The following is a 13,513-nucleotide window of genomic DNA, read 5'->3' as shown; positions in this document are numbered from 1 at the left end:
TAGTGATTTGTAAGCAACCTGAAGCTACCTGGTAAGAATCTCTGGCTCTTAAGATCCTCAGCAACAGTGCTCTAACATCCACCTCAGCTGACATGACCAGGAGACTCCACTATACCTGCCCCACCCCAAGAGCATTTCCATAAAACCATACTTCCCAAATCCCTGGTGATGTGACAGATAGCTAACTACCTGGGCCCTCCTTGGAAACATCTATCTGTCAGTTTTTAGCATCCTTCCTTCTTCATCTTAAATCTCTCTCAGGAATAAGAACTCCTTTAAATGACTTGGGGCAACTTCCCACATGTCAGCGGAGGAAGCACTTGCCTGCATGTGCGGCGGCTGCTGTATAATCTGCTGGTACTGTTGCAGGATCTGCTGTAACTGAGTGTGCTTCTGCATTATTCCCTGATACTGGAAGCCAACTCGATGTTGTTGGTGCTGCTGCCAGTGTGCTGCCGCGGCCTGCAACTGTTTCAACCGGGCATCTTCTTCCGGGTCTTCAGACTACAGTTAAGAGAGAATATATTCTTATGTAAGTAACAAATCAGCAACAAAACTAACAAGAAACCTGAATATTTTACAAAGTAGTATACTATAAAGTCCAGAACCCCTACAACCCTGGCTGACTGAGAAAAGCTATTTTATGTTTAGATAAAAGACCTGGCTCTATTTAGACTACGGGTTACAAATACTAATACAAAGGAGTTTATAAATTCCACAGTCTTCATTGGAATAATAATCCATCCCGCTGACCCTAAGTAGGGCGATCATTTCCCCCAAAAAGCAAATTTACAGCTATGTCCTTTGCCCTCTAGGAGAAACCTTTTTCACGTTAGCCACTTTTCACCAATAGACGACAATGTACTCATCATGGCTCAATAAAGTTTCCACACGGCCTCTGGGAGAAAAGGTGCCTTTGGATCAAAGTGAGAACTTTCCATGTGTCAGTTAATATGTTAAGTGACAAGGATTATCACATTTCATGCTTCAACAGCTCTGTAAGATAGCTACCACCCATTTTGCAGATGAGGAAATTACAGCACAGAACAGTTAACTAACTTGTGCAGAGTCACCACCAGCAAGTGGCAGTGCCTCGACTACAGCCTGGGCAGTCTGACAACAGAAGCTGAAGCTCTTAAACACTGCCCTGTGCTGCCAGTATGAAAACACCCTGGTAGCCCGTTAGTCCTTAGAGACTCTCAGTTCAGAAGAGTGTCTAATTCTTTATTCACTGAAACCATGAAAAAAATGCCTTTTCTAAACTTGATCAGGCATTCATCTGATTATTCCGTAACAGAATTCTACATGTACTTAAAAAAAAAACATACATAAAAACATATATCCGTTTTGACAAAGGTATATATAAATGAATCAGGAAAAAAAGCTGAATAATTTAGTAAACACCAAGTAATTAATTTTATGGTTACCTGGGGTTCCTCAGGTGGGAGAGGAGGTGGTACCTCCTCATTAGGAGGTGGTAACGGGGGCTCCTCAGATGAAGGGGGTTCTGGTACTTGACTGGTGGCAGGTACTGTAACTTCTTCTTTTACTGGCTCGGGAGCATCCTTTGCTAGGACAGGACCTTTTTTGTGTCCTGGCAAATGTACTTTTGTCCTCTGCTGCAAACTAAGCAGGTGCTGTCGATACCAATACTGCTGCTGTTCCTACAACAGAAGCCATTTTTAAGAATTGTAATTAACAATCCTACATATCTGAAACTCAGTGTTGACAGAGACCTGCGTTGGTATCTGTGTTCACAGGTCTATATGTAAGAAAAGGCAAAGCTGGACTGAGAAAGGCACATAAGTACACAAGATCTTTCCATTCCTCCTCTAAATTTACACATTTAAGTTAAGCAAATATATTAATTCAACATACTTCTCTACTCTCTCAACACATACGCTTTTGGAAGTGAGAGCAGTCTTTTTGATAAATGCTTTCAATATTCACAGCTGCTTGTTTTTAATCTGCCATTACTTGGTGTGGATTTATCAAGGAGTCTTGTAGTTAATGAATACAACCAAGTAGTTCTGTCTCTTCTCTGCCTTCTCTCTCTCCAGTGCTCTTCTCTCTTTTAAACACCTGTTATATCCCAGTTATATACACATAAATGAGAATATACTGTGTTTTAGAATGCTATTTATTTTAAAAGTCTCAGCTTTGTCTTCCAAATTATACTTCCAATAATTCAATTTTCTGGAAGCTTGTTTTATGCTTCCACTTTAAAAAAGTTACAACAAAAACAAGTTTAATGCAGAAATAATTAGAAAATACACCTGATCCTCATTATTCATGGCTTCCATATTTGCAAATTTGCCCACTTGCTAAAATTTATTTCTAACTCCCAAATCAATACTCAGGAATCTTCGGCTATCATTTGTGGACATGCGTGGCAGAGCAGTGAAAAATCTGAGTTGCCTGCCTTGCACATTTCCTGCTGTGACAGAACAAGGCCATGCTCTGCCTTTTTGTTTGGCTCTCATACTGTAAATAAGTGTCCTTTTCATGGTCTATTGAGGACCACATTTTTCAGATTTCTGTGCTTTTTGTTGGTGATTTTGCTGTTTAAAATGGCCCCAAGTATAGTGTGGTGTGCTGTCTAGTGTTCCTAAGTGCAAGAAAGCTGTGACTGATGTGTTTAATACAGAAAATCTGTTGTAGATACTAACTTCATTCACACCCATGTGTTATAGTGCTATTGGCTGTGAGTTCAATGTTAATCAACAATATACATTAAATAAGGTGTCATTAAACAGGAACACATATAAAACAAGGTTATGTATTAACTGGTTGGTGAACATGAGACCAAAAGCTCATAGGAACCTAACCCTGTATTTCCCCTGGGAGCAGTGGTTTAGTATTCATTAATTCAATGTTCCTGGTCACTTTTTTGCCAGTGTTCCTGGCAACACAAATAAGGAGAATCAACTGTACAAATAAGCAGTAACTGATGAATTAAATTCAATAAAAAATCTCACCACGCAGACATAACTACAGGATCTTCATTTTCCCAGTATTCATTATATAACTCCCTATGGTTACAAGGTTGTATAAGGAAAAAAGTTGTCATAACACTAAAATATTCACTAATGTAATACCCTTTATAGTTCCATAATTAACAACAGCATGCATTTCTACTATAATTATAAAGGTGCAGGATTTTACGAAAGTGATGTTGGAGAACTTTGGAACTCATTACTGATAGTTGAGGATCTAGCCTAAGTCCTGTCAATTACAACCAAAACATTTTTTAGAATAAGAACTGCAAAAGAGAAGGACATGAATATTAAAGGTTGAAAACAGCTCCTGGGAAAATTGATAAACCCCTACATTTTTTTCAACATATCCAAAACCAAAATACAAGATGATATATAATACTGCCATACGACTTTGCAACAAAAATTATAGTACAGAAACCAAATCAACACCAGTCTTTGTTCATTCTAAGACTCAGCTATTGCTAGGGCGCCTGGGTGGCTCAGTCATTTGGGTGTCTGACTCTTGATTTCAGTTCGTGAGATTGAGCCCTGCATCAGGCTCCACACTGAGAGTGGAGCCTGCTTGGGATTCTCTCTCTCCCTTCTCTGCCCCTCCCCTGCTCACACTTTCTCTCTCCCTCTCTCTCAAAATAAATAAACAATAATAAAAAAAAAAAAGATTCAGCTATTTCTTATGATTTTGGGCTTTGTTTTTTAAGATTGTGTTCCAAGTCAAATTTTTTACTTTTTACAATAAACTTTTGGTTCCTGTGTTAAATGGATTCATTTTCCTTAGATTCAGGGGAATTCACCATCTTTGGATAACCAGGATTTCCTACACTGTTAATATTTTATTGTACATCCTCTTTAATTTCCCACATGCAAACAAGATGCATAAAATATATACATAATATATACTCTTTTCTCACTAAACATAATGTTTTGTTATCTGTTTTTTCACTCACAGAATAGAATTTTCTTGGGAGAGAGTTGTCTCATGTTTTTCTTATATCCTATCTGGTGCTTACACATACTGCTGGAGCACAGGAGAACGTCAATAAATGGTTATTGATCAAATGAAGATCAATAACCATTGATCTTCTAGGCCACTCCTTTCTATGACCTGAACCTTGCTTCAAACCATTGGGAAGAATAAATTCCATCTCACTAACTACATCTTGCAGTCTGGGTCATGATTGGGCCTTTCGGTTTTTAATTACCATGCACATAATCATCAGCTCCAGGGATATAATTACTCTTCCTATTAAACATAAAAACAAAACAAAAAAACAGGACACTGACCATGCAGGTGACAATAATGTACCATTAAAACATTTTCAACTTTCTTCCACTATTTGATGAAAACAGCAAGTCTTATCTTTCAGCTTAAAAATATTAATAAACTCAGTCTCTTTCAAGCAGAAGTTAAAAGTTTCCTTTAGTTTTTAGTTGCTTTGAAAGCATCGCTAAAAGATACAAAGACACAAACCACCTTACATCAACTAGAAGCCAATAGCTACAGACTGTACAAGACCTAGATTCTAAATCAATTTATACCCATCTTATTATCAATGTTTCCTAGACCTAGTCTAGGGTGAAGAACCTTGTTGGAGGGGCACCTTGGTGGTTCAGTCACTTAAGCATCTGACTCTTGATTTTGGCTCTGGTTATGATCTCAGTTTGCAAGATCAAGCCCCACTCTGGGCTCTGTGCTGTCAGTATGGAGCCTGCTTGGGATTCTCTGTCTCTGTCTCTGTCTCTCACTGCCCCTACCCCACTCACGGTCTCTCTCAATATAAATAAACCTAAAAAAAAAAAAAAAAAAAAAGAACCTTGTTGGAGCTTGAGTAGTTGTTGATGTACTGATAGCATGCATTGTAGGTCAATTTCAATTTCTACTTCATATGAACACAATAAGCAGAAGCCAGATCTAATTCAATCTTAGGACTAGGCTTTGGCACATTTTTAAAGCTCTACAAATGAGCATCATTCAGACATGTCCTCAGGGACTCCAAAAGAAGGGTGTTTTTAGCTCTATTGTAGAAAGGAATAAAACCTGTCTGGACTTCCTAATGAAGCCAAAGCCAAACTAGTGGTCAGTTCTTCTGGTTGTTCAATCGTATCAGACAACTCCATCTCACATGGGATGTTAGTTCATAGGTAGAGGAAAATCATTGCACATGTCACATTCAAGAAGAGACTGAACGAAGACAATTAAAAAGGATGTAAGAACTATTTGTCACAAATATCATTACCAAAAAAGATGCGAATTTATTCAACACTTACTGACCACTTGCTGGTACAGTAATGAACTATGTGCTAAATGATTTTCCAAGCAGGGAAGTATAAAGCAAGAGAGTGTGTGAGGTGGGGAGGGGAAGGAGAGACACAGAGAGGGAGAGAGAAAGGGGGAGAGAAAGAGAGAGAGAGAGATGTTTTAGAGATTAATTTTAGAAGGTTGCCTTTCCTATCCAGGTTATTATAAATGCCTATAACACTAAATGTCCTTTGTCTTACATCCTAAAGCAAGGGGTGGGGAGAAATCTGGTAAAATAATGAATTGGTTTTCCATCTTTTAGATTTATTTAAAGTGTTTATTTTCAGTATTCTTGAAGTGCACATTCTACTCCAGGAATCTTAGTCCCATCTAAAAAAATTAAAAATTAAAAAATAATGCTCCTTTACTTCACCTCTTCCTCCAGCTCCTGCCCTCATTCTCTCTCTCTCTCTCCTTCAGTCAAACTTCTTGAAAGAGTTGTCTATACTCACCATCCCCATTTCCTCACCTTCCATCACTCCTCAAATCAATGCAATATGGCTTCAGTCACTATGAAACTGCTCCTGCCAAGGTCAACAATAATCTACATGTCAGTAAATGCAAAAGATAACTCACGGTCTTTATCTTGCTTGACCTCTCAGTGGTAGTGACACAGCTGACCACTCCCTCCTCCTAGAAACAGTCTTCTTTGCACTTCCGTGGGACTGCACTGTCCTGACTTTCCATCTATCCACTTGGTCTTTCTTCTGTTGGTTCCCCTAGATACTGAGACTCTGCGGGGCTAGGCTCAATATCCTTTAAACTCTATCCTTACTCTACACACACTCCTCAGGAGACCTCAGGAGGAACTAACATCCCATGTGAGATGGAGTTGTCTGATATGATGGAACAACCAGAAGAACTGACCACTAGTTTGGCTTTGGCTTCATTAGGAAGTCCAGACAGGTTTTATTCCTTTCTACAATAGTGCTAAAAACACCCTCCTTTTGGAGTCCCTGAGGACATGTCTGAATGATGCTATTTCTGTGCCCCAAATACGATTTTTATGCTGATGACTCACAAGTCTATCATGTCTCCAAGGTCTCGATTCTAGACTCTAGACCTGTATCTAACTTCCAATTGGACATCTCCATTTGGAATCATGTGTCTCAAGGACCTCAAACTTAGTAGGTTTAAAACCAAACTCATGCTTTCCCCTCCTCCCCAGACCTGCTCTTCCCCCTCTTCTAGGTTTTCCTATTTTATTAGTAAATGGGACTACCACGTACCTAGCAGTCTATTCCAGAAACTCAGGAATCATCCTTGCCACCTCCCTTTCCACTACTACTCAATCTCCAATTAGATTCTAGTATACAAATACTTCTCCAGTCTTTCTACTTGTCTCTATCTCCACTATTTACCATCCAAGTCCAAGCCACTATTATCTCTTGTCTGGATTATTCTAAGTGCTCTCTCTAAATCACCCTTGATCTTTTCAATTGCACTCTCCACACTGTAAGCACAGTGAGTTTTCAAAAATGCCAATCTGTCACATTTGACTATATAAAATCCTTCAATGTCGTCCTACTTCCCAAAAGTCCTCATAGGCCCACCCTGATCTGGTTTGTGTCTACCATTCACACCCTGAGCTTTCAGTAAGCCTTACTTTAAATGCTATCTGGATAATTCCCACTCATTCTTCAGGTTTCACTTAAATATCACTTACAAAGGGAAACTTCTTCAACTCAGTTACAGCTCTCAGCTATATCCAATCATTTACAAAAATATTTGTTCTTCACCTACTATGTGCTAGACCCTGAGCAGGGCACTGTAAATACAATGGTGAGCTTAAAACAAAAAAGCAAAAAAAAACCCTCACCTTTTCCCACTCCTCATCAAACAGTCTAGTGATATTTTAGGCATATTTTACAATTCCACAGCACCTTGTGCTGCTCAGAATTACCTATTAAATGGCTTGTTCTTCCCATTGGAACAAGTCAATGAGGGCAGGTGCTATGTAAATTTTCTTCACCATTTCATCTCTGGTACTAAACTAAGGAAGGTACTTGGTACATAGTTGCTACTCAATAAATAGCTGAATTTTAAATAAATGACTAAAAATTCTAATCAAAGTCAACAGCTTTACCTAAATAAGTTTTGAGAATAAAAGGATAAAGTCACAATTTATGAAATAAAGGCTAGTATGCACTTTACCTAGCCAGTCCTTTAAACATACAGAAAAGTTAATGCTTCAAAAAAGATACATTCCATTAAATCATCAATGCTTTACTCTGAAAACTAGAAATTAAATGGAAGCATATCAAGCACTTATCCTGTCTTTCCTATACCAACCGTATTTCTAATTAAATAGTCCTAATTTATGAAAGCTTTTCTTTACAGAATTCCATATAGAAAATGAAGAAATGACAGAAAAAAAATTACGTTATAATCTTTAATGGAGAAATAATTTACTCAGGCAGAGACTATAACGGATGAAACATTAGAGGCAAAACTGATGGGAAGGTTTACAATGGAGGGACCAGACTGTTCCTCCCGATCAATCTTGGCACCACTAATAGTGGGACAACCAGGCATTGTGTGTCTCTTGATGGGATGCAAATGAAGCACACAGGACCATTCCGGTTATGAAGCACACTTGCGAAAAGAAAGGTGAACTTAAACCTAAGTTTTCAGAGTTTACCAGAACTGTGAAAGAGAATGCAACAGCTCAAATGATTGGAAAACTATGAGACAGCAGATAAATCCAGCAGGACATTCTACAGGACCACTGAGATTTCTCAAATTCAATGGCATGGGAGAGAAAAAGAGAATAGAAGAGACTGGTCTAGATCAGGAGTTCTCAACTGAGGGTGATGTTAACCCCCAAGGGATATTTAGTAATGTCTGGAAACATTTCTGTTTCCCACTGGGGGCTGCTACCGACATCTAGTAGTTAGAGGCCAGAGATGCTGCTTACACATCCTACAACACACAGACTGCCCTCCACAACAAAGAATTATCCTGCTTCACAGTGTCTATATTGGATCCTGATTTGAACAAACCAATAAAACATGACTGAGTCCACTGGGGAATTTTAACATGGATGATATCAGAGAATTATTTTAAATTCCATTAGTATGATGAGATAATAGGGGAAATCTAAATGGGTCAGGTATTAGATGATACAAAGAAACTGTTGCTACTTTTAGTAGGTGTTATGATGTATTTACCTAAGAAAAGGTCCATTTTTTTTTATGAAAGATGACTAAGAATGTAGGGATGAAACAACATGAGATTTAAGATTTGTTTTAAAATATTTCAGCAGCAATAATAAAAAAGTATAGATGAAGTAAACATGATAAAATCTTGATAGTTGGTGAATCTGAACGATGGGTATATAGGGGGAACCATGCCATTGTCTCTACTTTTGTGTATGTTTATAATCTTTCACCATAAAAATTTCCAATGACATATTCCAAAAGTAAAGTATGAAGCAAAGAATAATACATGTGCAGAAGGGTTCATTGTAAGAGATTGGCACTGGCATGAAGAAAACCTTTATAATCTAATAAATCAAAGTATCCTAAATCTAGAACATGATAACTTTGTAGCACTGTCCTAGGTGCTACAGAAGATTAAAAGATGAGTGAGATAGTCCCTGTCTGCAAGGGACTTACAATCTGAAAAACAGAACCAAACCAGGTGGGTGAGCTCAGGGATGGCTTCAAAGAGACCTGACATTTGAGATGTACCTTTAAAGCAATACAACTATCTAAGCAGGGAGAGAGGGTTGAGGAAGTTGGGATGAATTCTAGACAGAGGGAAGGAAGCCTAAACAAGCTTACAAGGTCCTTCTTGGTCTGACCCCCACACTTCTCAAGTCATCTTCCACTTTTTTTCCCCGGATCTCCACAAAAAACCGGAGGCAATGAATACTGAAAGCATTGAAAGAAGTTCAATACAAACAAGGGTACAAAGGCAGAAAAGCAAAACCAGGAAACCAGTGTTCATGGTATTTGTATTAAGGACTGGTCTGATTCCTCCTCCTTTCCCTCCAAAAACAATTCGTTTGTCTAGTAAACAGGAGGATACAGACGTCGTACTTTGGCTTGGACTACCTCTGAGAGTGTTTGACAACAAAAGCACTGGTAATTTCAGAATGGGTTGGGAACGGGGGACAGAAATGTTGTCTCTATTATAGAGGAATCTGAGGGAAATAACCTGGTGGGATGGTACTAATTTGGTATAAGCCAACAGAATCCCTTCTTCTATTTTACTCCAGCATTACAAGAGTTTTCTCTTGATGATGTGCCAAACACAACATCTTGCTAACTTAAAACAACTTACTTATGTTCTTAATTTCTAATGCCAAACCACCACAAAATTAGAGTACCATATCCCTATTTTTTGGTAATCTTTTATATGTAAATCTCAGCTTGTAGATTAAAAGACTCCTTTTTCATTAGGGAATCTAAGGTGGATTAGTAATTGCTAAAAGTGTCTATTTCAAGAAATCATAACAAGCTATCTACTCTTATCTATAACAAGTTATCATAACAAGTTATCTACTCTTATCTACAAGTTATCTATCTATATTTACTTTAGTTCTGTCTTTTTTCTTAAGGGAGGAACTCATTTATTACTGCTATCCTAGATATCTTTGCTCTGTAGGAAGAATCACTTAAAGAAGTTTAGAGGAACAGCTCTCTCATAAAGGAAGAGATATCACTAACTTTTTTCCACCTTGGCCACATTCCACAGCAGTTACTCTGGAGTGAATGGTAACAGTGCAATGCAGCAAACTGGCTATATCTTACAACTTTAAGTGATGTGAGAAAAGGATGTATGGGTCCATTCCTCAAATTACCAAGATACTCCCAAAAGGGTAAAAGGTGAAGAGACTTCCTATGGATTGCATATGTATCTATAAGCATAATTAGGATGCTTCTGTTAGAACATGACTTCATTCTTCATTTGCTAACACCTTGTATTTCACGTAGCTGAGAGCTATCGGTGGCCCCCTAAATAACTTTTTAAAGAAGCTAACTGGCCATAAGGTTCATATGCACTTCAGGTATCAGCCCTTTGGGAAGCTTCTTTTTAATGCTGCCTCTCAAATGGCAATTTGAGTTTAAAATACAATTTTAAAACAAAGCGCTTTGCGAGAGCAACAAAATCTAGGAGGTCAGTCAGAGGAAACCAAAGAATACATCTGAGAAGTAACTCTTAACCCACCTCACTACTCCATGGTGTTTAGGAACATCTTCAAGAACTGTTCTTTTAATAATCCACATTTAGCTACTTGAAAAGCTGGGATGTCAGACTTCTGACTCTCAAGGAATCCTTTGGAGTGTAAATTAGCTACTCATTGTGCTGGAATTAGCCTAAGCACTGGTTAAAGCACTGAGGCCTGCTCACTTAGGGCCCTCTAGGTGAAAGATGCAGTTCAGGCAGATGCTTTCTTACCTGTGGAGTCATTGTTGAGGGATCTGGCTCAGGGGCAGCTTGCTGCTGTTCAGCACTCTTGTTCTTGGCCCCACTCTCCAAAGGCTCTTGCTGGACAGTTGTCTTATTCCCAGAAGGGGCGGACGGTGGTGGTGGAGCTAATAGTTGGGATTTAGCATGGCCCTGGGAGGGGCGGGAAGGAGATGCCTGAGAAGGGGGCAAATAGGACTGGGAATGGCTCAAATAGGATTGCGAGGAGGAGGAAGAGGAAGAATAAGAGGGGGTGGGCGCCAGGTAGGATGGGGAAGGTGGGGACTGAGAAGGGGACGGCTGAGCGGGAGGCAGGTAGGGCTGAGACGAGGCCGGGGGATAGTACGAGGGTGGTGGCTGAGGTGGGGGCATGTAAGATTGAGACGGGGGCATATATGACCCCGGCGGTACAGGGGGAGATTCAGGGGGGGAATCCAGCTCCATGGGAACCAAACCAGGAGACCCGTCTCGTTGGTGGTGGAGCATCTGGTGTTTGTACTGCTGCTGCTTCTGATAGCTGAGGGCCGGCCCAGGTGGCGGGGGCATCGGTGGCGGCGGTGGCTGCCAGTCCCCGTAGCCGCCCCCCGGCATCACCGGCGGGGGCGGCAGGGGGGGCGGAGGAAGGTGATGGGGCTGGAGCACGCACTGCATTTGCTTCTGGTGCATCTGCTGCAGCTGCTGGAGCTGCGCCAGGTGCTGCTCGCGGAAGCTCATGAAGCCCGAGGAGGAGGGGGCCGCGGGAGTCGTCGAGCTCGAATACCCGGGCCCCGGCGAGGCCTCAGGAAGCGCCACCGGCGGTGGCGGCGGCGGGACCGGCGGCGGCGGATAGTGGCTGCTCCCGCCATACCGGCCCCAATTCGGGTACATATCGGAGAAGGCGGCGCAGGGCTCGTCCCGGCGCCGTTACTCGTCGCAACCGACTTCCAGGAGCTGCGGCGGCGACAGCGACAGCCGGAACTCGCGGTGCCTACAGGCCCCGGAGCGTGTAAACGGAGCGCGCCAGTGCGCCGGCGCTACCGAGCTGGGCCCGCGACCGGGAAGGCGGGGACGGCACGGGGGCGACTACGCCTGCGCAGTAGCCACCGAGAGGAGAACAAAGGCGAGATAGAGCGACCCTTTGCTTGGAGACTCTCGGTTGCCATCTTCCTTCGGGTTCGGATAATGTAGGCGCGAGTAGAATGTTCTCATAGAATCGAGGAACCATAGAGTCTCACAGCCGAAAGCGGTGGTAGAGATCGTATCGCTCCACGGGTTCATTTTTGAATGGAAAAAAAAAAAAGGTTCCATTCACAATAGCAACAATCTCAACAACAACAAAAATGCCATGAAACAAGTAGCAATAACTCTCATAAGAAATATGTAGAATTTATATGAAGAAAACTACAGAACCATACAGGATCATATCCGACGGGGATAAGTTAGACTTGAAATAATGGAGAGGCTTACTATGATCCTGAATGAAAAGAGGAAAAATTGTAGAGATGTCAGTTCCTCTCAAATTCAATGAATAGATTCAGTTCAGTTCTAACAAAAATCCAATTAGGAACGAATCTGTGAAGAATAGAAACATTCTGAAGACAGAACGTAAGACTACACCAATATATGGTGCACACTTACATGAAAGGTAACATCTGCAGTTATTGTAAAAGGTGAGAAATAGAATTCCTTAGAATAACTCAACACATAAAAATTCACGTTGGGGAATCTCAGCTAAAGCAAAGATAGCAAAAACCAGATGCAAAGATTGTCTAGAGAGGGTGACCTAGAAAATAATCCAATCTGTCAGCAAAATACTCAACTTTGGCTTGAGTGAATTACTGAAAAACAAGGCTGATACACCCTGAATTCTGGAAAGAAAAGAAGAACCTAACTCTGAGAACGCTAAGTGTGTCAGTGTGTCAGTCGTGCACCACTTAAAGATTCGACCTTTCTTCCATCTTAGCAAACCCAGATCTTCACCTCTCTTAGGAGGTGGATGTGAGTAGAAAGTGGGGCATCCAAGGATCTTTCAGAGGGAAGAGCTTTTCATTCTCTTTTTACTTTTTGAAGTATACCATATATACATGAAATTAAACATCATAAGTGTACAGGTTAGTGAATTTTCACAAACCAATCACACTGTGTAAGTAGCACCCAGATCAAGAAACAGAACATTAGGGCCAGGTCAGATGCCTGCCCTTGTGCCCCTTCATCTCTCAAAAAGAGAAGAAGAAAAGAAAGAAAGAAAGAAAGAAAGAAACAGAACATTATCCAACTCATAAACCCCACTTACTTGCAATTTTAATATTTGCTATTGAAATTCTCTTTTGAAAAATATAAAAATACAAGTTATTTACCATAGTAATAGCCTAAAGGAGAATATCAGATGATCATTGCATTAGATGAAGAAAAAGAATATGATAAAATTCAACATCCATTCATGATTTTTATTTTTTTTAATTTTTTTTCAAATGTTTTTATCTGTTTTTGAAGGAGAGAGAGAGAGCATGCACGGGGGAGGAACAGAGAGAGAGGGAGACACAGAATTCAAAGCAGGCTCCAGGCTCTAAGCTGTCAGCACAGAGCCCGATGCAGTGCTTGAACCCACGAACTGTGAGATCATGACCTGAGCTGAAGTCGGACGCTCAACTGACTGAGCCACTCAGGTGCCCCGCCATTCATGATTTTTAAAAAGCTTAGCAGACCAGAAATAAAAGGGAACACCCAAATCTTATGAAGAATATTTACTTATTTTAAAACAATTTTTAACGTTTATTTATTATAGAGAAACAGACAGAGCATGAGAATGGGAGGGGTAGAGAGA

At 40.5% G+C, this 13,513-nt stretch overlaps 1 protein-coding gene across 3 annotated transcripts in view; it reads right to left on the bottom strand.

Moving 5' to 3' along the window:
- The window catches only part of YLPM1 (YLP motif containing 1), a 75,064-nt gene extending 63,374 nt beyond the window's left edge, over window positions 1–11,690 (bottom strand). For all 3 annotated transcript variants that reach the window (XM_030319575.1, XM_030319576.1, XM_030319577.1), the window contains exons 1-3: window positions 10,702–11,690; window positions 1,428–1,664; window positions 325–504 (exon numbers count right to left, since the gene is read on the bottom strand). In XM_030319575.1, coding sequence (XP_030175435.1) covers window positions 325–504; window positions 1,428–1,664; window positions 10,702–11,577 — 1,293 coding nt within the window. In that variant the 5' untranslated portion in view covers window positions 11,578–11,690. The remainder of the gene's footprint in view (window positions 1–324; window positions 505–1,427; window positions 1,665–10,701) is intronic.
- Window positions 11,691–13,513: the final 1,823 nt, after the last annotated feature.

Source organism: Lynx canadensis, chromosome B3 (assembly GCF_007474595.2).
Source record: "Lynx canadensis isolate LIC74 chromosome B3, mLynCan4.pri.v2, whole genome shotgun sequence".
Taxonomy (NCBI): Eukaryota; Metazoa; Chordata; class Mammalia; order Carnivora; family Felidae; genus Lynx; species Lynx canadensis.
Note: the sequence above shows the minus strand (reverse complement) of the source record. Positions and strands in the feature narration are given on the sequence as shown.